At 37.3% G+C, this 23,299-nt stretch overlaps 1 protein-coding gene across 4 annotated transcripts in view; it reads left to right on the forward strand.

The window, feature by feature from the left end:
• The window catches only part of AR (androgen receptor), a 180,239-nt gene that overhangs the window by 114,070 nt on the left and 42,870 nt on the right, over positions 1-23,299 (forward strand). For all 4 annotated transcript variants that reach the window (XR_008497144.2, XM_054472350.2, XM_063660897.1 and 1 more), the window contains exon 3: positions 21,656-21,772. Coding sequence is in view for 3 of the 4 variants with exons in the window: in XM_054472350.2 (XP_054328325.1) it covers positions 21,656-21,772 (117 nt within the window). In the remaining variant the exon portion in view is untranslated. The remainder of the gene's footprint in view (positions 1-21,655; positions 21,773-23,299) is intronic.

Consider the following 23,299-nt stretch of genomic DNA (forward strand, 5'->3'; position numbering starts at 1 on the left):
ACCGCAGTAAATGGGGTATGCCTCACCACAAGCATTTATCCTTTCTTTGTGATACAAACAATCTAATTATATTCTTTTAGTTATTTTAAGATGTACAATAAATTATTGTTGACTGCAGTCACCCTGTTGAGCTATCAAATACTAGATCTTATTCATTCTAACTATACTTTTGTACCCAGTAGCCATCCCACTTCCTCCCCTCCCACTACCCTTCCCAGCCTCTGATAACCATCATTCCACTCTATCTCTATGAGCTCAATTGTTTTAAGTTTTAGCTCCCACAAATATGTGAGAAAATGCCAAGTTTGTCTTTCTGTGCCTGGCTTATTTCACATAATATAATGTCCTCTAGTTCCATCCATGTTATTGCAAATGACAGGATATCTTTCTTTTTTATGGCTTAATAGTACTTTATTGTACGTATGTACCACATTTTCTTCATCCATTTGTCTGTTGATGGACAAGAGTTGCTTCCAAATATTGACTATTGTGAATAGTGCTGCAATAAACGTGGGAATGCAGATATATCTTGGATATACTGATTTTCTTTCTTTAAGGTGTATACCCAGCAGTGGGATTGCTGGGTTATATGATAGGTCTATTTTTAGTATTTTGTGGAACCTCAAATCTATTCTACATAATGGTTTTACTGACTTACATATCCACCAACAGTGTATGAGGATACTCTTTTCTCCACATCCTCACCAGCATTCATTACTGCCTGTTCTTTGGATGAAAGCCATTTTAACTGTGGTGAAATGAGATCTCATTGTTGTTTTGATGTGCACTTCTCTGATGATCAGTGAGGTTGAGGACCTTGTCATATATCTGTTTGTCATTCGTATGTTTTATTTTGAGAGATGTCTACCCAGATGTTTTGCCCATTTTTTAATCAGATTGTTAGATTTTTTTTTTTTTCCTACAGAGTGCTTGAGCTCTTTATATACCCTAGTTATTAGTCCCTGGTCAGATGGGTAATTTCTCAACTAGTTTCTCTCATTCTGTGGGTTGTCTCTTCACTTTGTTGATTGAATCACTTGCTGTGCAGAAGGTTTTTAACTTGATGTGACCTCATTTGTCCATTTTTAGTTGCCTGTGCTGGTGTGGTATTACTCAAGAAATTTTTGCCCAGATTAATGTTCTGGAGAGTTTCCCCAATGTTTTCTTGAAGTAGTTTCATGGACTGATGTCTTAGATTTAAGTCTTTAATATGTTTTGATTTTATTTTTGTATTTGCTGAGGGATAGGGCTCTAGTTTCCTTCTGCATATGAGTATCCAGTTTTTCTAGCACCATTTGTTGAAGAGACTATCCATTCTCTAATATACGTTCTTGGCACCTTTGTTGAAAATAAGTTCACTGTAGATGTATGGACTTGTTTCTGGGTTCTCTGTTCTTTTCCATTGGTCTATGTGTCTGCTTTTATGTGAATACTATATTGTTTTGGTTACAAAAGCTCTGTAGTATAATTTGAAGTCAGGTAATGTGATTCTTCCAGTTTTGCTCTCTTCTTTTTCCTCAAGAAAGCTTTGCCTATCCTGGGTCTCTTGTGGTTCTATATAAATTTTAGGATTATTTTTTATATTTATGTCAAGAATGTCATTGATATTTTGATATAAATTGCATTGAATCTGTAGATAGCTTCAGGTAGTGTGGACATTTTAACAATATCAGTTCTTGAAATCCACGAGCATGGAATATCCTTCTATTATTTGGATGTCTTCTTCAATTTCTTATATTAATTTTTTTTTAGTTTTCGTTGTAGAGATATTTCATTTATTTGACTAAGTTTATTGCTAGGTATTTTATTTTATTTTTACCTATTGACAATGGGATTGCTTTCTTGATTTCTTTTTTAGATTGTTCACTGTTGGCATACAGAAATGCTACTGATTTTTAAGTGATGATTTTGTATCCTGCAACTTTACTGAATTTATTTATCAGTTCTAATAGGCTTTTGGTGCAGACTTTGGGTTTTTCCAAATATAAGATCATATCATCTGCAAACAAGAATAATTTGACTTCTTTCTTTTCAATTTGGATGCCCTTCATGTCTTTCTCTTGTCTGATTGCTCTAACTAGGACTTCCAGTACTCTGTTGAATAACAGTGGGGAAAGTTAACATCCTTGTTTTGTTTCAGATCTTATAGCCAAGGCCTTCAGTTTTTCTGAATTTAGTATGATACTAGCTATGGGTCTGTCATATATGGCTTTTATTATGTTGAAGTATGCTCCCTAGTTTTTTGAAGGTTTTTATCTTTTAAGGAAGATAAAAATTGAACATTATCGAATGCTTTTTATGCAACAGTTGAAATGATCAAGTGCTTTTTGTCCTTCATTCTGTTGATATGATGTATCACATTGATTGACTTGTGTATTTAGAACCATCCTTGCATCCCTTGGTAAATCCCACTTAGTCATGGTGAATGAACTTTTTAATGTGTTGTTGAATTCAGTTTGCTAGTATTTTGTTGGGGATTTTTGCATCAATGTTTATCAGGGATATTGGCCTATTGTTTTCCTTTTTTTATGTGTCTTTTGGGTTTTGTTATCAGGGTAATACTGGCCTTGTAGAATGAGTTTGGAATGATTCTCTCCTCTATTTTTTGAAATACTTTGAATAGGATTGATGTTACTTCTTCTTTAAATGTTTGGTAAAATTCTGCACTGAAGCCATTGGGTCCTGGGCTTTTTACTGCTGGGGAGACTTTTCGTTACAGCTTCAATCTTATTCCTTGTTATTGGTCTCTTCAGGCTTTAGATTTTTTCATGATTCAATCTTCACAAGTTGTCTGTTTCTCAAAATTTATCGATTTCTTCTAGGTTTTCCAATGTATTGTCATACAGTTGCTCATAATGGCCTCTAATGAGCCCTTGAATTTTTGCAGTAACCACTGTAATGTTTCCTTTTTTAATCTCTGATTTTATTTGAGCCTTCTCTTTTTTTCTTAGTCTAGCTAAATATTTGTCAATGTTATTTGTTCATCCACAAAACCAACTTTTCATTTCACTGATCTTTTGTATTATTTTTTCCTTTTAATTTTATTTATTTCTATTCTGGTATTTATCATTTCATTTCTTCCAGTTATTTGAGTTTGGTTTGCTCTTGCTTTTCTAGTTCTTTAAGATGCATTGTTAGGTTATTTAATTGAACTTTTTTGATATAGGTGCATATTGCTATAAACTTTCACCATAATATTGCTTTTGCTGTATCCCATAGGTTTTAGTATGTTGTTTAGTATGTTTCCAATTTGGTACATTTCAATAAATTTTTTAATTTTTTTCTTTATTTATTGACATAGTCATTCCAGAGTATACTGTTTAATTTCCATGTGGTTTGTATAGTTTCCAAAATTCCTTTTGTTATTGATTTCTAGTTTTATTCCATTGTGGTCAGAGAAGAAGCTTGATATGAATGCAATTGTTAATAATTTTTTAAAAATTTGTTTTGTGGCCTAAGATATGATCTGTCATTGAGAATGATCCATATGCTGAGGAAAGAATGTATATTCTGCAGCCATTGGATAAAATGGTCTTTAAATATCTATTAGATCCATTTAAGAGATAATGCAGATTAAAGCCGATGTTTCATTGTTCATTTTTCTGTCTGGATGATCTCTTCAATGCTGAAAGTGGGGTGTTAAAATCTCCAAATATTATTGTTTTGGGATCTTTCTCTTCTTTCAACTCTGATAATATTTGCTTTAGATACTTGGGTGCTCCAGTGTTGGGTGCATATATACTTAAAATTGTTGTATCCTCCTGATGAATTGACCCCTTTATCATTATATAATGACCTTCTTTTTCTCTTTGTGTAGTGTTTGTCTTGAAATCTATTTTGTCTGATATTAGTATAGCTGCTAATTTTTTTGGTTTCCATTTGCATGAAATATCTTTTTCATTCCTTTATTTTCAGGAAGCGTGTTTCTTTATATTTAATAGGTGAAATATGTTTCTTGTAAATAAAAATTATTATTTTAAAATATTTTTAAAAATATTATTTTTTAATAAGAATTATTATTTTTAAAAAAATTTCATTAGTTTTGGGGGTGCAAGTGGATTTTGGTTAAGTGGGTGAGTTCTTTAGTAGTGGATTTTGAGATTTTAGTGCAGCAGTCACCTGAGAAGTGTACATTACCCATATATTATATATATAGTGTATATATATATACTATATATATACACTATATATATTGTGTATATATACTATATATACACAACTATATATGGGTAATATATTACCCATATATTATATATATATAGTATATATATATATATACTATATATATTGTGTATATATAATATATATACAACTACATATTGGGTAATGTACACTTCTCAGGTGACTGCTGCACTAAAATCTCAAAATCCACTACTAAAGAACTCACCCATTTAACCAAAATCCACTTGTATCCCCAAAACTAATGAAATTTTTTTAAAAAATAATAATTCTTCTTATTAAAAAATAATATTTTAAAAATATTTTAAAATAATAATTTTTATTTACAAGAAACATATTTCACCTATTAAATATAAAGAAACACGCTGCCTGAAAAAAAAGGAATGAAAAAGATATTTCATGCAAATGGAAACCAAAAAAATTAGCAGCTATACTAATATATATATACTACATATATGCTTTATATATTATATATAATATATATTATATCTATAATATATAAAGCATATATGTAGTATATATATAATACATATATAAAGCATATATATAGTATGTAGATAATATATGTATAGATACTTTAAGTTCTGGGATACATGTGCAAAACATGCAGGTTTCTTACATAGGTATACTCGTGCCATGGTGGTTTGCTGCACCCATCAACCTGCCATATACATTAAGTATTTCTTTTAATGCTATCCCTCCCCTAGCCCTACCCCACTCCCTGACAGGCCCAGTGTATGATGTTCCCCTCCCTGTGTCCATGTGTTCTCATTGTTCAACTGCCACTTATGAGTGAGAACATGTGGTGTTTCGTTTTCTGTTCTTGTGTTTTAGTTTGCTGAGAATGATGGTTTCCAGCTTCATCCATGTCCCTGCAAAGGACATGAACTCATCCTTTTTGATGGCTGCATAGTATTCCATGGTGTATATGTGCCACATTTTCTTTATCCAGTACATCATTGCTGGGCATGTTGGTTGGTTCCAAGTCTTTGCTTTTGTGAATAGTGCTGCAATAAACATATGTGTGCATTTGTCTTTATAGAAGAATGATTTATAATCTTTTGGGTATATACCCAGTAATAGGATTGCTGAGTCAAATGATATTTCTGGTTCTAGATCCTTAATGAATTGCCACACTGTCTTCCACAATGGTTGAACTAATTTATGCTCCCACCAACAGTGTAAAAGCGTTCCTATTTCTTCAAATCCTCACCAGCATCTGTTGTTTCTTGACTTTTTAATCGCCATTCTAACAGGCATGAGATGGTATCTCATTGTGGTTTTGATTTGCATTTCTCTAATGACCAGTAATGATGAGCTCTTTTTCATGTTTGTTGGCAGCATAAATGTCTTCTTTTGAGAAGTGTCTGTTCATATTCTTCACCCACTTTTTGATGGGGTTGTTTTTCTTCTTGTAAATTTGTTTAAGTTCCTTGTCAATTCTGGATATTAGCTCTTTGTCAGATGGATAGATTGCAAAAATTTTCTCCCATTCTGTAGGTTGCCTGTTCACTTTGCTGATAGTTTCTTCTGCTGTGCAGAAGCTCTTTAGTTTAATTAGATCCCATTTGTCAATTTTGGCTTTTGTTGCCATTGCTTTTGGTGTTTTAGTCATGAAGTCTCTATCCATGCCTATGTCCTGAATGGTACTGTCTTGGTTTTCTTCTACGGTTTTTATGGTTTTAGGTCTTGCATTTAAATCTTTAATCCATCTTGAGTTAATTTTGTATAACGTGTAAGGAGGAGGTCCAGTTTCAGTTTTCTGCATGAGGCTAGCGAGTTTCCCCAACACCATTTATTAAATAGGGAATCCTTTCCCCATTGTTTGTTTTTGTCAAGTTTGTCAAAGATGAGGTGATTGTAGATGTGTGGTGTTATTTCTGAGGCCTCTGCTCTGTTACACTTGTCTATATCTCTGTTTTGGTACCAGTACCATGCTGTTTTGGGTACTGTACCACTTGATTGGTGAGAGAGGGAATCCTTGTCTTGCACTGATTTTCAAAGGGAATGCTTCAGCTTTTGCCTATTCGGTACGACCAGTATGTAGTCTTTTATTCCTCACCCTTTCTCAACACCCCACACGCATGGAGTCCTCAAGGACCATTATATCACTCTGTATGTTTTTGCATCCTCATAGCTTAGCTCCCACTTATAAATGAGAAAATACAGTATTTGGTTTTCCATTCTTTGGTTACTTAATTAGAATAATGGCCTCCAGCTCCATCCAGGTGTCTTGTTTTTCATCCATTCAGCCAGTCTATATCTTTTGCTTGGAGAGTTTCATCCATTTAGATTCAGCGTTATGATTGATAACTAAGGACTTACTCCTGCCATTTGGTTGTTTTCTGGTTATTCTGTGGTCGTCTCTTCCTTTTTCCCTTCTTTCCTGTCTCCCTTTTAGTGAAAGTGGTTTTCTCTGGTGGTGTATTTTATTTTCTTCCTTTTTATTTTTTTTTGTGTGTATTTGTTGCATGTTATTGATTTGAGGTTACCATGAGGCTTGTACATAATATTTTCTAACTCATTATTTCAAACTGATGACAACTTAACACTCTATCGCATAAAAAAAATGGAAAGAGAAAACTAATAAAAACTCTACATTTTAACTTCATCTCTCTGCTTGTTATCACTTTGTTGTTTCTATTTACTTCTTATTATACTGTTTATGTCTTGAAAAGTAGTTTGTTATTACTTTTGATTGGTTCATCTCATAGTCTTTCTACTCAAAATATGAGTAGTTCACACACCACAATTACAGTGTTACAATATTCTATGCTTTTCTGTGTACTTTCAATTACCAGTGAGTTTTGTATTTTCGGATAATTTGTTATTGCTCACTAACATCCTATTCTTTCAGATTAAAGAGCTCCCTTTAGCATTTCTTGTAGGAAAAGTCTGGTGTTAATGAATTCCTTCAGCTTTTGTTTGTCTGTGAAAGTCTTTATTTTTCCTTCATGTTTCAAGGATATTTTCACTGGATATTCTGTTCTAGGGTAAAAGTTTTTTTTCTTCAGCCCTTTAGGTATGTCATACCACTCTCTCCTGGCCTATAAGGCTACCACTGAAAAGTCTGCTGCCAGACATATATGAGCTCCATTTTATGTTACTTGTTTCTTTTCTCTTGTTACTTTTAGGATCCTTTCTTTATCCTTGACCTTTGGGAGTTTGATTATTAAATGCCTTGAGGTGGTCTTTTTTGGATTAAATCTTCTTGGTGTTCTGTAACCTTCTTGTACTTGGATATTAATATCTTTCTCCAGGTTTGGGAAGTTCTCTGTTATTATCCCTTTGAATAAACTTTCTACCAAGATCTCTCTCTCTCTCTCTGTCTCTCTCTCTCTCCTTAAGGCCAATAACTCTTAGATTTGCCCTTTTGAGGCTATTTTCTAGATCTCGTAGGTGTGCTTCACTGTTTGTTATTCTTTTTTTTTTTTTTTTTTTTTTTTTTGTCTCTTCTGACTACGTTTTCAAATAGCCTGTTTTAAAACTCACTAATTCTTTCTTTTGCCTGGTCAATTATGCTGTTAAGAGACTCTGAGGCATTCTTCAGTGTGTCAGTTATATTTTTCAGCACCAGAATGTCTGCTTATTTTTTTTAGATTATTTCCATCTCTTTGTTAAATATATCTGATAGAATTCTGAATTCCTTCTTAGTGTCATCTTTAATTTCCTTGAATTTCTTCAACATAACTATTTTGAATTATCTGTCTGAAAGGTCACATATCTCTATTTTTCCGGGATTGCTATCTGGTGCTTTATTTAGTTCATTTTGTGAGGTCATGTGTTCCTGGATGGTGTTAATGCTACTAGATATTTTTCAGTGTCTGAGCATTGAAAAGTTAGGTGTTTATTGTAGTTTTCACAGTCTGGGCTTGTTCATACCTGTCCTTCCTGGGAGACTTTCCAAGTATTCGAAGGGATTTGGATGCTGTGATCTTAGTCTTTGGTCACTGCAGCCATATCTGCTTTATGGAGCATCCCATGCTCAGTAATGCTGTGGCTCCTTCAGACTCATAGAGTTACTGCCTGCATGCTCTTGGGTAAGAGCCAGGAAAATTCCCTGGATTACCAAGCAGAGACTCTTGTTCTCTTCTCTTACTTTCCCCCAAACAAATAGTCTCTCTCTCTCTCTCTCTCTCCCTCCCTCTCATTCTCTGCCGACCTGCCTGAATCTGGGGTAGGGATGACACAATCACATTTGTAGTCAACACCATTGGGACTTTGCTAGGTCAGACCCAAGGCCAGCACGGCACTGAGTCTCGCCCAAAGCCCACAGAGACCACTCCCTGGGTACTGTCTGTGTTTGCTCAAGGCCCAAGGGCTATACAATCAGTGAGTGATGAAGCCAGACTGTCTTATGTCCTTCCCTTCAGGGTGATGAGTTCCTCAAGCAGGTCCAGGGATGGTGTCCAGGAGCCAAGGCCTCGAGCTGCGACTGAGCTGGCACCCAATGTATAAGACAAAGATTTTTTCCACATTTTCCTTCCTTGTCCTCAAGCAAAGGAGTCTCTCCCTGTGGCCATCACCACCCCCATGTTCATGGCAAGTATTGTCTGGCTACCACCAATCTTCACTCAAGGCCCAGGGGTTCTTTAGTTAGATTATGGTGAATGCTATCAGGGCTGAGTCCCTCCCTTCAAGGAAGTGGGCTCCTCTCTGGCCCAGGGCAGGTCCGGAAATACTATCCAAGAGCCAAGGCCTGGAATCAGGTTCCCCAAGAGCCCATCTGGTGCTCTACCCCCACTGTGGCAGAACCAGTACCCAAGCTGCAAGACAAAGTCCTCTTTACTCTTCCTTCTCCTTTACAGAGACTCTCCCTATAGCCACCACAGCTGGGAATATGCTGGGTCACTCTTGAAGCAAGAACAGCTCTGAGTCTCACTCAAAACTCCTGGCAAGTACTGCCTGGCTACCACACTGATTATTCAGGGCCCAAGGGCTCTTTAGTCAGCAGGAGATGAATCCTGCCAGTACTGGTTCCTTCCCTTCAAGGCAGCCGGTTTCTTTCTGGCCCAGTGTGTATCTAGAAATATCATTTGGGAGCTAGGGCCTGGCATGGTGACCTCAGGACTCTGCCTGGTGCCCTGTTCTACTGTGGCTGGTGTAGTATCCAAATTGCAAGACCAAGTCCTCTTTACTCTCCCCTCTCCTGTCTTCAAGCAGAAGGAATGAGTCCGCCCTGGAGTTGGGAGCTGCATTGCCTGGGATTGGAGGAAGGGTGGCACAAGCACTCTCTTGGTCACCCCAGCTGGTGTCTCACTAGGTCGCATGTTCCCCAAGCCCACTGGCTCTGAGCCTAGCACACCAAGATTTGACCAAGAATTGCAATTCTTGTGGCTTACACTGCCTTTCAAGTTTATTTGAGACCCCAGAGCACTTTAGCCCACAGTGACAGGGCTTGCCAGAATTTAGTTTCTGACTGCTGAGATGGGCAATTTGCCTCTGATTGGGGCTGGTCTAAGTGCTCCTTCCGTGGGCACTGGCTGAGTTCTGCTCCATGTTGCTTTCTGCTGTGACAGGGCAACAATGAGTTCCAATGCAAGTCCCACAGTCACTGCAATCTTCCTCTCCCAAGCCTGCTCTGAACACCATGTGGTTGCTGCTGGGGGCTGGGGGAGGGATGTTGTAGGCAATTCAAGAAAGTCTTTCCTACCCTTTTCAGTGCTTCTTTCCTTGGTATGATATTAAAACCAGTTACTGTGATTGCTCACCTGATTTTTGGTTCTTATGAAGGTGCTTTTTTGTGTGGATCACTGTTCAATTTGTTGTGCCTGCAGGCAGGGGTGGGGGACAATTGCTGGAGGCTTCTCTTTGGCCATCTTGCTCCACCTCTTCCCTAGTATTAGAAATTGCAAAGCAATTAGGATGGAGGTAGAAGGAAAGGGCACTTGGAATCAGAAAATTCATGTCTTAGCTTTGAGCCTTAGGAAATCCATTTGACCCTTGTAAGCCTCAGTCGCTTCATCTGTAAAAGAGAAATAATATAATGGCTGAAAAGATCAAAGGTGATAATGCTTTTGAAAACACTATAGAAAATGACAAAATATCACATGAGTATTATTTTCTAGTTTCTAGGAGTCTCCTTACCATTGTACAGGACAACCATGTCTATTTTTAAATAAATTATTATTTGCCTCTGAGCACCCCTGCAAAGGGTTGCCTATAGGAGAAACAGCTTTACTTGCAAGTCACTCCACTGTTTTCTTTGTGCACAGCTTATTAATACATAAGGCATATGTCCTCCAGCCTGCAGTAACATTGGAATGATTACCTCTTTGGAGTACCTACCAGGGCTTCTCAAAGTGAATTTTGTATATCACCACCAAAAATAGTCTGTTGCAGAGATAACCTCCAAATTCAATGACAATATTTCCAATCACTTTTGCATGATGCAAAAATAGATAAATATATAATTTTGCTTATAGAGATAATTATTGTATCCCAACAAGTGATTAGTAGTCAGAAAATGGCCAAGAAATACCATGGGGTGTGCCTTCCCATAACAGCTTATCTTTGGGTTTTAGTTGCAAGGTTACTAAAAGCCTGTGCAGGGTTTATGGCAAAAGTAAAACTCGCTCCGGGAGCAAGCCCTTGTTTCATTGTCTAATGTTCTTAATCCCCAGCAGACAGGATTTGGATCTGGCATTTGGCAATAGGGCAGTTTCCAAAGTTGCTGTACGCAACTTGAGGAAGAGAGGTGATATTATTGGAATGAATTTATTTGTTGTAAGTTATAAATATATGGGCTTTTCCAGTCCCATAACCCTTAAAACTTTATTTGTTTTCTGCAGTGAGGGTGTCTCCCTTGTCTTTAATATGCTTGCTTTGAGTTCATGGATGAACATTCCTGCCTGGCTGACATGTGGACTCTCTGAAATTGTTATAAGGACTTTTTCTTTGTTTTTTTCTTGATGCCCAAGCTGCCAAGGATAGTACTGGCAGTGGTAGGCAGACAAGGAGGTGATAGCAAACTTTGTCCTCTGGCCTCCCTTGACCCATTCCATTCATTATCTAAGGGACTCCAAGCCAGCATTCCACAGAGTGGCCTCACCAAACTCCCTAAGACTGAAGGGGAACCAGGATTCCAAACAGCCATTATGAAAGGAAAGAGAGAGAGACTTAGGGTTTGCAAAATAAGATACTCTGTTGATTCTTTTTATTCCATTCACATACTACTATTCTTTAGGAAAACGTTAAAATCACATGATCTTCCAGGACATGGGATGCTTCTATTTTTTTTTTTTTAATTATTGTTATACTTTAAGTTTTAGGGTACATGTGCACAATGTGCAGGTTAGTTACATATGTATACATGTGCCATGCTGGTGTGCTGCACCCATTAACTCATCATTTAGCATTAGGTATATCTCCTAATGCTATCCCTCCCCCATCCCCCCACCCCACAACAGTCCCCAGAGTGTGATGTTCCCCTTCCTGTGTCCATGTGTTCTCATTGTTCAATTCCCACCTATGAGTGAGAATACACGGTGTTTGGTTTTTTGTTCTTGCGATAGTTTCCTGAGAATGATGATTTCCAATTTCATCCATGTCCCTACAAAGGACATGAACTCATCATTTTTTGTGGCTGCATAGTATTCCATGGTGTATATGTGCCACATTTTCTTAATCCAGTCTATCATTTTTTGACATTTGGCTTGGTTCCAAGTCTTTGCTATTGTGAATAGTGCCTCAATAAACATACGTGTGCATGTGTCTTTATAGCAGCATGATTTATAGTCCTTTGGGTATATACCCAGTAATGGGATGGCTGGGTCAAATGGTATTTCTAGTTCTAGATCCCTGAGGAATCGCCACACTGACTTCCACAATGGTTGAACTAGTTTACAGTCCCACCAACAGTGTAAAAGTGTTCCTATTTCTCCACATCCTCTCCAGCACCTGTTGTTTCCTGACTTTTTAATGATTGCCATTCTAACTGGTGTGAGATGGTATCTCATTGTGGTTTTGATTTGCATTCCTCTGATGGCCAGTGATGATGAGCATTTTTTCATGTGTTTTTTGGCTGCATACATGTCTTCTTTTGAGAAGTGTCTGTTCATGTCCTTCGCCCACTTTTTGATGGGGTTGTTTGTTTTTTCTTGTAAATTTGCTTGAGTTCTTTGTAGATTCTGGATATTAGCCCTTTGTCAGATGAGTAGGTTGCGAAAATTTTCTCCCATTTTGTAGGTTGCCTGTTCACTCTGATGTTGTTTTCTTTTGCTGTGCAGAAGCTGTTTAGATTAATTAGATCCCATTTTTCAATTTTGGCTTTTGTTGCCATTGCTTTTGGTGTTTTAGACATGAAGTCCTTGCCCATGCCTATGTCCTGAATGGTAATGCCTAGGTTTTCTTCTAGGGTTTTTATGGTTTTAGGTCTAACATTTAAGTCTTTAATCTGTCTTGAATTAATTTTTGTATAAGGTGTAAGGAAGGGATCCTGTTTCAGCTTTCTACATATGGCTAGCCAGTTTTCCCAGCACCATTTATTAAATAGGGAATCCTTTCCCCATTGCTTGTTGTTCTCAGGTTTGTCAAAGATCAGATAGTTGTACATATGCAGCGTTATTTCTGAGGGCTCTGTTCTGTTCTATTGATCTATATCTCTGTTTTGGTACCAGTACCATGCTGTTTTGGTTACTGTAGCCTTGTAGTATAGTTTGAAGTCAGGTAGCGTGATGCCTCCAGCTTTGTTCTTTTGGCTTAGGATTGACTTGGCGATATGGGCTCTTTTTTGGTTCCATATGAACTTTAAAGTAGTTTTTTCCAATTCTGTGAAGAAAGTCATTGGTAGCTTGATGGGGATGGCACTGAATCTATAAATTACCTTGGGCAGTATGGCCATTTTCACAATATTGCTTCTTCCTACCCATGAGCATGGAATGTTCTTCCATTTGTTTGTATCCTCTTTTATTTCATTGAGCAGTGGTTTGTAGTTCTCCTTGAAGAGGTCTTTCACATCCCTTGTAAGTTGGATTCCTAGGTATTTTATTCTCTTTGAAGCAATTGTGAATGGGAGTTCACTCATGATTTGGCTCTCTGTTTGTCTGTTATTGGTGTATAAGAATGCTTGTGATTTTTGTACATTGATTTTTTATCCTGAGACTTTGCTGAAGTTGCTTATCAGCTTAAGGAGATTTTGGGCTGAGACAATGGGGTTTTCTAGATATACAATCATGTCATCTGCAAACAGGGACAATTTGACTTCCTCTTTTCCTAATTGAATACCCTTTATTTCCTTCTCCTGCCTAATTGCCCTGGCCAGAACTTCCAACACTATGTTGAATAGGAGTGGTGAGAGAGGGCATCCCTGTCTTGTGCCAGTTTTCAAAGGGAATGCTTCCAGATTTTGCCCATGCAGTATGATATTGGCTGTGGGTTTGTCATAGATAGCTCTTATTATTTTGAGATATGTCCCATCAATGCCTAATTTATTGAGAGTTTTTAGCCTGAAGGGTGGTTGAGTTTTGTCAAAGGCCTTTTCTGCATCTATTGAGATAATCATGTGGTTTTTGTCTTTGGTTCTGTTTATATGCTGGATTACATTTATTGATTTGCGTATATTGAACCAGCCTTGCATCCCAGGGATGAAGCCCACTTGATCATGGTGGTTAAGCTTTTTGATATGCTGCTGGATTCGGTTTGCCAGTATTTTATTGAGGATTTTTGAATCAATGTTCATCAAGGATATTGATGCAAAAATCCAAGTTTCCTATGCCAACCCCAGGCAGATTAGGTTTAATTTTATCTGTTTTATATACAGAGTTTCTATGTAATGTTTTATTCGTAAAAATAGTTTACTATAAAAAACTAAACTAGTTTGATTTTTAAAGATTGCACATATAAGTGAGATCATGCAGTCAATATTTGTCTTTCTATGCCTGGCTTATTTCACTTAGCATAATGTCCTCCAGCATCATCTATGTTGCTGCAAATGACAGACTTTTCTTTTCATTAAAGGCTATATAGTATTCCATTGTGTATGTACACCACATTTTCTCTTTTGTAACTTTCATTTTAGGTTCAGGGGTTCATGTGCATGTTTGATATATAGGTAAACTGCATGTCAGAGAGGTTTCTTGTACAGATTATTTCATCACCCATGTAATAAGCATAGTACCTAATCGATTTTTTTTCTGATCCTCTCCCTTCTCCCACCCTACAACCTCAGTTAGGCCCTGGTGTCTATTGTTCCCCTCTTTGTGTCCATTACACCACATTTTCTTTATCCACTTATGCATCCATGGACACTTAGTTTGCTTCCATATGTTGGCTATTGTGAATAATGCTGAAAAAAGTCAAACTCATAGAAGCAGAGAGTAGAATGGTGGTTACCAGGGACTGGGAGGTAGTTGAGTGAACTAGGAAAAGAGAGATAATAAAAGGGTACAATGTGTCAGTTATATAGAAAGAATAAGTTGTATTGAACTATTGCACAGCATGGTGACCATAGTTAATAATAATGTATTATATGTCTCAGTATTGCTAAAAGAGCAGATTTTAAATATTCTAACCACAAAAAATTGTAAGTAGGCAAGGTGATGGATATGTTAATTTGCTTGATTTAATCTTTCTAGAATGCATACTTATATCAAAACATCCCACTGTACCCCATAAATATATACAATTATTATTTGTCAATTTAAAAATTTAAAAACTTGATTTAGATGAGCTCTAAGGCCTTAAGTATTAAAGTATTAAGTATTAAAGTGATATGTAACCAAGTATATTGTTTGGTAACTTCATTTTTGTTATTATTTTAACAAACCCATATATTGTGAATATACTTCCAAGTGAAAAGAAAAAAGACATTGCAATCATCACTAATAACTGCAAAACATTCCTTTGCAAGAATATGGAATAATTCATTTAATCATTCCCCTAATGTGAAACATTCAAATGTTTCCAGCTTTTTCTATTTAAATAATGCTACAATAAACTTCTATTTTGTGCTTATTGTATTATTTTCTTATAACACATCCCTAGAAGTGGAATTCCTAGAAGTTTATACACATTCCCAATTTTTTTCCAAATATATGGCAAACTTTCTCTCTAAAGTATTTATATGCCTACCAGAAATACCTCTTCACCAACACATAGTATTTAATCTGTACCAATCTGGCTTGAAACAATGATATTTAATTTGTATTTCTGTGATTTCTAGCTAAATTAAATAAACTTCATATGCTTATTGGTCATTTGTACTTCTAATTGCTTTTTCCTGTCTGTTACCCATTTTTCTATTGTGCTGTTTATTTTTATGTATCAAATATATTGACCATTGGTTTTACATACTTGATGCTAATAATTATTCTTAGTTTATGGTTTTTCTTTGAGTTTTATAATGGTGTTTATTTCACATAAGAAATTATAAATGTTTTCTAATGAAATTTATCAAGTCTGTCTTCACTTATGTTTTCTTCATTGTCAATAACTTAAGATGCCCTTTTCTACCTTTAAAAATTTTGAAATTTTCCTCTGTATTGTCTAATAGTACTTACATGATTTCCTTTTTTAAATTGACATATTGAATCCATTTGGAATTTATTTTGATTTTAACTAGTAATTTAACTTTATTTTCTTCTCCAAATGATTCACTAGTTGTTCTGACATTATTTAGTGAATAATTCATCCTTTCTTCACTGAATTGGAATGGCATATTCCTTATACTGTGTCTGGTTTTGGCTTTTCTGATCTCTTCCACTGATCAACCTAAGCTGGAGCCAGTATCAAACTGTTGTAATCATTATGCCTTCAGATACTTTAAATGTATGGCAGGGAATGTCTTATTACTCTTATTTTTCACAAATATCTTGGCATTGTCTCATGTTTTATTCCTTCAGATAAATTTTGGGATTATTTTGTCAAGATTTTGTTTGAGTTGTTTTAAATTTTTAGATTTCATCGGGGAAGAACTGAAATCCTTGAAATATTGCTTCTTCTTAGCCAGGAATATGGTACAACTTTGCATTTAATTCAGGTCTTTCCTTAAATACCATCATGAAGTTTTTTGTTTTGTTCATTTAGGTCCTGCATTAACACTGTATATATAAAGTGTGAGAAATACTACATTCTTCTGGCTTCTCTATAGGTTAACAATGAAGATGATGACTCAACCCTTTCTTTGTTTGCATAATGTGATGCCACTAATAGTGGGTAACTTCTCTGCCTTACCTCCTCTGTTCCAAACAGGATTTTTCAGAATGAACAAATTAAAAGAATCATAATCAGACACTAACCCCAAGCCATACTGCATGGCAGCACCAATGGGACTGACAGAAAACAACAGAAATAGGAAGGAAGCCTACAGAGAAACAAACTTGAAAGCTGTCTCATGGCCTTTGAATCATACTTAAGTTTTATGATGGAAGAATAGGACTATGAAGAAAGACACAGAGCAACATCAGACAGTCAAAAATTTCAGAGCCAGCTGGCATGCAGTGGACCTCATGCCAGCCCATTTTATGACTATTTAGGTAGTCAAGGGTTTAAGATTTTTCTAATAAGACAGTTATTATGCATTTCAATGAGTGATTTCTTTGCAGCTCTAGAGTGTGGCCTTACCTACTTCAACATGAGAAGATTTTTGTATTTTGTCAGTCATTTCACAATGATTTTTAGTGAGCCCTTCATTATAGACTGTGGATACAACTTTGCTGTTGGAAATTAGCAGTGTCAAACAACTGGGTATAATGTTTGTAGTATCTGAGGAGGGGGAGCTGGCTAGGAAGTTGTATTCCCTGTGTTAATTTTTCAATCTCTTAGGTTATAGAGGACCTTCTAGAACCACCTTACAGCAGGACTAGATCCCATTTACACACTTCTTCTGTCACTTGAATACAGAGAAGGGATCCACAAGGCCATATGCTTCCTAGACAAAGAGAAAAGATTTCTGCCTCACTCAGAAGTCTTTGTCTTCAGACTGTAATCACCCACACCATATTTCCTTTGGATCCACTTTCCAGATTTTTGTGCTGGCACTAACACCAACTTGCTGTGGCTTGGGGCATGTAATTTCAATACTTTGTGCCCATTTTCATAAGTGAAGTGTCAGGCGTCACTTTGGGCGTTTTAAGTTTCTTTACAGCCCAATGATTCTGTGTTTCAAATTAGGCCCAGTGGATTAGAGCTAAAAGGAAACAGAGAGTTTCCTGGAAGGAAAGGACATATAACACAGTCCAGAGATAAAATGGGCTGTATTCAAGAAAAGATGGGGCAATACTTTGCGGGGATGCTACAGAGAGGATTCAAGCTTTGTATGGAGGAATGGATGTGATACAACCAAAAAGTCTTTAAAAATTCTTTCCAACTAATCTGGGATTCGTAACCTTATGGACTGTGATTTGCAGCAAACCAAGGATGTGATAAAGACTAGTATTGTTTCTAGAATGCAAGGATGGTTCAACATATGCAAATCAATAATATTAACAGAATGAAGGACAAAAGCTATATGATCATCTCAAAAGATGGAGAAAAATAATTTGTCAAAATTCAACATCATTTTATGATAAAATCTTTCAAGAAATTGGGTATTAGAAGGAATGTTTCTCGACACAATAAAGGCCATATCAGACAAGCCCACAGCTAACATTATATTCAATGACCAGGAATGAGATAAGGATGCTCACTCTCACCACTTCTGTTTAACATAGTACTGGAAGTCCTAGCCAATTTCATATTAATGAGCCTAATTTTCTTCATCATAGAATGAAGTGTATAATAATCTCTGTTATACTTACTTTGCACAGATTATTATTATTATTTAATTATTATTTTGAGACAGGGTCTCACTCTGTCACCCAGGCTGGAGTGCAGTACCACAATCACAGCTTACTTCAGCCACGACCTCCCAGGCACAAAGGATCCTAGCCCCTCAGCCTCCTGAGTAGCTGGGAATACAGGTGCACACCACCACACCTAGCTAATTTTTTTTTCATTTTTTTTATAGAGACAGAGTCTCACTATGTTGCCCAGGCTGTTCTCAAACTCCTGTGCTCAAGCGATCTTTCCACCTTGGCCTTCCAAAGTGCTGGGATTACAGGAGTGAGCCACTGCACCTGGCCTTGCAGATTATTATTAAACTTTGCAAACTAATCAAATGAGAGTGATTATTGTTACTGTTAAGAACTCTGATAGCCTCATCCATATATTTGGAGAAATTGAATAAATAGGAAAGAAATAATAGCAGCCCAATGATTTTACCTTGGCTCTACCATCATTTGGGGAAGTGATAATTCAGATAGGAGAAGTGACTTGGAAGCAGTCTTGAGAGATTGCCTGTTCCATCCCTATCTTTGTCCTTAAACCAAATTGTACAGATAAATAAGGTCTTATTTTTAGGACTTACAGAAAAAAAGATTCCTTTCATATCCATCTTTGCAATCCTCAACCACTTTTGTCACTATTAAGTGTCATTTCAAACATTAAATTCCTCATTCTGCTTTGAAGGAACACATGTGTCATGTGTACCTATTTGTATGTTTTGGTGTGTTTTATGCTTTATGTGATCACCCACATGTGCACAGATAATTCCAAAATCCAGTGTGTGGGTGTTGTATTCCCTGTGTTAATTATTCAGTCACACTCACTCAAACACCTATGCACTCACACATACATGAATACACACATGTACATTAGCATGTTTATGCCTATGTTGCATGTAACTGGCAACATCAGTGCCTTTCTAAGGCAATATTAACCACCTTGAGTTTTGGGAGAGCTTTAGAAAACAAAAATAAGAGACTAAATGATTCTAGATGTAAGAGACAATGTTGCAATAAGTTACTATCCTAAAAAGACAGACTACAGGGACATAAGCCTATTATTTTGGATAGTTTCTTGCTTACCAGTAATACTTAAGTCCTTTACATTTAAAAAAAAACTCTCTACATATATTGCAGAAGAAATCCAGATGTCCTTCAAGATTCTTAGAGCTGGAAAAGATTTTAATGACTTTCCAGTCCAATCTATCTCATGTAATCAATGGGGCCCAGAGAGGCAAAAGGACTTGTCCAAGGTCATATAGTGAGTTAGTGATAAGGCTGAACAAGGATTCAGATGTTGGGGCTTTCAGCCCACTGCTCTTTCTCTCATCTGGCACTTGTGTATTTTTGTTCATTAGAGATTTTCCTCTGTAACCTCAATACCCAATGCAGGGCCTGGCACATAATAGATTATCAGTAAATGTTAAATTAATATGTCATGGCTTTGGTTGTACTGGGCTTTTGCACTTACTCCTGAGTAAATTGTAAAGAATATCTATGTTTTAGGTCGCCTTGTTTTAGACCAAGAGGTACCCAGAGAAAAGGTGTGAGCTATGCTAAGAAAATTATCTGAGTTCCAAATTGAAAAAAAAAAATTCATGCTTTTCCACTATAACCTCTCTCATTCACAGAGTGATTCTCTTTCAGAAGGGCAATCTAGAACTATTCTGGGAGCCATATTCCATTGGCTGTGCAACCATTTCTTGACAAACTGGGGTCCAGGAAAGTATTTTCCTGGGGAAGACGAGATTTCTCAAAGAAGTCATGCACTTTCTAACCTAAGCTTATTTCAGTAATCAGTGTAACAAGCTGGTCTTGAGGATTGCAGCAGTACCAATACTGTGGGAGTGTACCAGTTCTAGAACAGCTACAACATTGGAATTGAACGCACTAGAATTGGATACAGGACCTGTTTTTGAGGAGCTAATACCCAAAGGCTGAACAGCACTCATAGCACCGTCCTTTCTGTGCACATATCGTAGTCCTCAGTTTGCAACAGAAAAAAAGCTGTTAGCAAATTATGTGTTCTATTTATGCAAATAAAATCCTGTAGTATGCTAGAAAGAGCACTGGCCTAGAGACCTTAGTTTTCTCATATGTTAAAAACCCCTAACACAGGCCTAGTTCATAGTAGACACCCAATAAATAGTAGTTTTCTTCCTTTGGGGGCCTCTGATTCAGTGTGCTTCTTCAGGTAAGTCACTTCCCTGGAACTCCTACTTGGAATGAGAGTTGTACTGTTGTGATTTTTAACATTTCCTTCAAGCCAAGCATTTTGGAATCCTTTCCTAAAGGGAGAAAAGAAGGAAAGAAGAAAGGAAAATTAAAGGAAAAAAAGGAAATAAAACGTTAAAAAGGAGGAAAGGAAAAAGGATCCTTTACTACAATAAAACTAATCTTATGTTCTTGCAAGTAGCACTTTATGTAAAAGAAGTTCTTTGCTGACCTGGTTACTACTGAACCTACTACATAAAATAGCCTACTATAATAGATGTATTTCTGTGCCTAATCTTCACTTTTTAGGCTTAGTAAAGGGAGAGGAAGGCTGATGTATAGTTAAATTTATGTTTTTAGTTGTTTTTTTTTTCTACGCTCAAATATCAATCACTCGTTAGTTTCTCTTTCTTTTTCCGACCACAAGCATTCTTCCTCTGCTTAAAGAAGCTTCCCTAAAATCCCAGTCTATCCAGTAAGTCAAAGCACAGCAATAAATTTGAGGAAAAAATACCAGGGACTTAGAGACAGAAAGGAGTGAGGGGGTGCAGAAGCTGAAGCTGGAGCAGGGTTGCAAGCATGAGAAGTTCTGCGTGTTTCAGAGCAGCCAAGGATGTATTTTTGCCTATTCCTACTGGTGACTGTGTGTCATTGCATCCATCTGCTGTATTTACATGTTTAGTCAGTCAATCCACGTTTGTTGAGAGCCTGCTGTGTGCCAGGATTGTGCTAGCATAAAGGAGCAAAGTATTGAGCAAAATATGTTTGAACAGCTGTAATTCTGAGGATCTCTAGGTCTGAGCATGTGTATGTGTGTGCGCTTCTGTGTATCTGTGACAACTCCAGGTGTGCATGACAGTGATCTTTGTTACTCTGTTGGCTTCATCGAACTTCCTTTTACTTGCTGTGATTCACTACGTAGAGTGGGCTTTATCTCTGATTTTTATAACCTGCAAGACTGGGGGTATGATCACCAGCAATCTAAAAACAGTTAGAAATCCCATGGAGTTATCTTTTATAGAAGTTTTCCTGTGCTGATATTATGAAAAATAAGCATCTTATTAGCTCGAGTGTAATTCTATGCGTGATTACAGGTATCAATAGGAAGAAACATTGACTGAGTTCAAATCTCTTCTACGCCATGCTAAAGGGGTGACAAGTTCCACAATGGATCATTTTCTCATGGGCATTTCTGGCTTTTGGTAAAAGTAGAGCATCTTATTTTAAAAACCATTGAGTAGTCCTAATAATGGAGATATCATCAGGATCTGAATTGTTCATCCCTAAGAAAAACACCAATGGAAATCAAACAATATAGTGCCAAATTAAACTGTTTTAATATTTAGGTTCTGTATGATCAAATTGTTTGGTGCCATACTCTGTCCACTTTTTTTCATGTGGTAGGATATAATTTCATATCTTTTCTGTTCTAGAAATACCCGAAGAAAGAGACTCTGCAAACTCATTAACAGGTCTATCAACTCTTGTATTTGTTCTCCCAGGGAAACAGAAGTACCTGTGTGCCAGCAGAAATGATTGCACTATTGATAAATTCCGAAGGAAAAATTGTCCATCTTGTCGTCTTCGGAAATGTTATGAAGCAGGGATGACTCTGGGAGGTAAGATACTTTTCTTTCTCTTCCTCCTCCTTCCTCTCTCCCCCTTTCCTCCCTCATTTTCTAGTCTCTCTTTAAACCAGATTTTCTTCTTTGATGCTTCCAAGGGGACCAGCCATGCTCTAGACACAGGCTGACCCTTTCATAGCCAATGTGGCCATCACCCAGCTGGGGCCATTTTTTTAATCCTTACCTATACCAATCCCCATTCCGGGGCTCAGCATTAGAGCAGGTGATGTGAAGCAGGGATCAGGAGCCAACAGAGGGTGAGTGAGGATGCATCTCACTGGGCAGGGCACCCAGGGGACTTAATGATACTGGCCTGATGTTGTTCAATAGTAGCTAGGATGAGAGAACTAAGAAATCCAGAACAGTCAGAGGTGCAGGATGACCCAGGCATAGGCGCAGGATGACCCAGGCACAGGCTGATCCTGAACACCTGGGAATATCCCTTAGCTAACTGCTGCCTATGTTGTAGGGCCAGCCACCTCGAATGAGAAGCTACTCCTCTTTGGAGCCTGTGACTAGGCTGCCACACAGAGCCAATTTCCTATCCTATCTCTCCCAAAGATGAACAGGTGTTTTAATAATTTCCTTTTCTTTGCAAAGCTATTGATCATTTCCAAAAGCATTTTTTTCAGTAGCACAGTAACGTGATAGAAGGAAGATACAGCTCTTTCAAGGGCGTTCCTCTATCATAAGGCTCTCTGTCCCACAAACTTGTCTACCATGAGTGTTGTCACCATTCCAGAAAGGCTTGACATCAGTTGATTGACACTTATATTTTCCCTCTCCAAACTCCCCCATCTCTTCATGTTTACATCTGCCCAATGCCAGGGTCCTCGCTGCTGCCTGCTACTTCCAGAAAGATGTGTCTTTCATGAGAAAAACAAGATCATTAATCTACTTCGATTTGGAAATGGAATTTGAAGAAAGGCAAGCCTATTTCTGAGTGCCTGCAACTGTAGCCTCATACCTAATTATTCATTATTAGCCTGGAAAACCCAAGTGCCTAGAATCCAACCCTCTCCCTACTCCTCTTAAGGCTAATTTAGACCAGTTGTCCCTCTCTGGCTTTCTGTGAGGTGTTCAGTACCTTGTCTGCCTATGTGCACATTTATAGACAACAACTAGTTCTCTTATCCTGGAGCAGGGCCATGTGTGGATCTTCATATAGATAACTATATCCTCCCCATCCTCACAGGGCAGTAGTATTATTTAAACAGAACAAAGTATCTCACATGAATTGACCCAGGCTGGATGAGAGACAATTTCAAAAGAATCATCTCAAGTAGCATCCAGTACTCCCAAACATCACAGGTAGATGTTCTGTGAGTGGCTTTCCAAGCATCCCCATCAAATGAGACTCAGATATCTGAGAAAACTCAACCTTGTTTTGGTTTGCTTGGTGCACCCCCAAAGAAATCCAACAATTGAGGTCTACAGTGGAGAAGAAGTAGGACTGGGGTCAGGGAGTACAGAGGCAAAGGCAGGAAGGGTGACAAAGTGATTGACAAGAGAAAATGTTCT

Source organism: Pongo pygmaeus, chromosome X, assembly GCF_028885625.2.
Source record: "Pongo pygmaeus isolate AG05252 chromosome X, NHGRI_mPonPyg2-v2.0_pri, whole genome shotgun sequence".
NCBI lineage: Eukaryota > Metazoa > Chordata > Mammalia > Primates > Hominidae > Pongo > Pongo pygmaeus.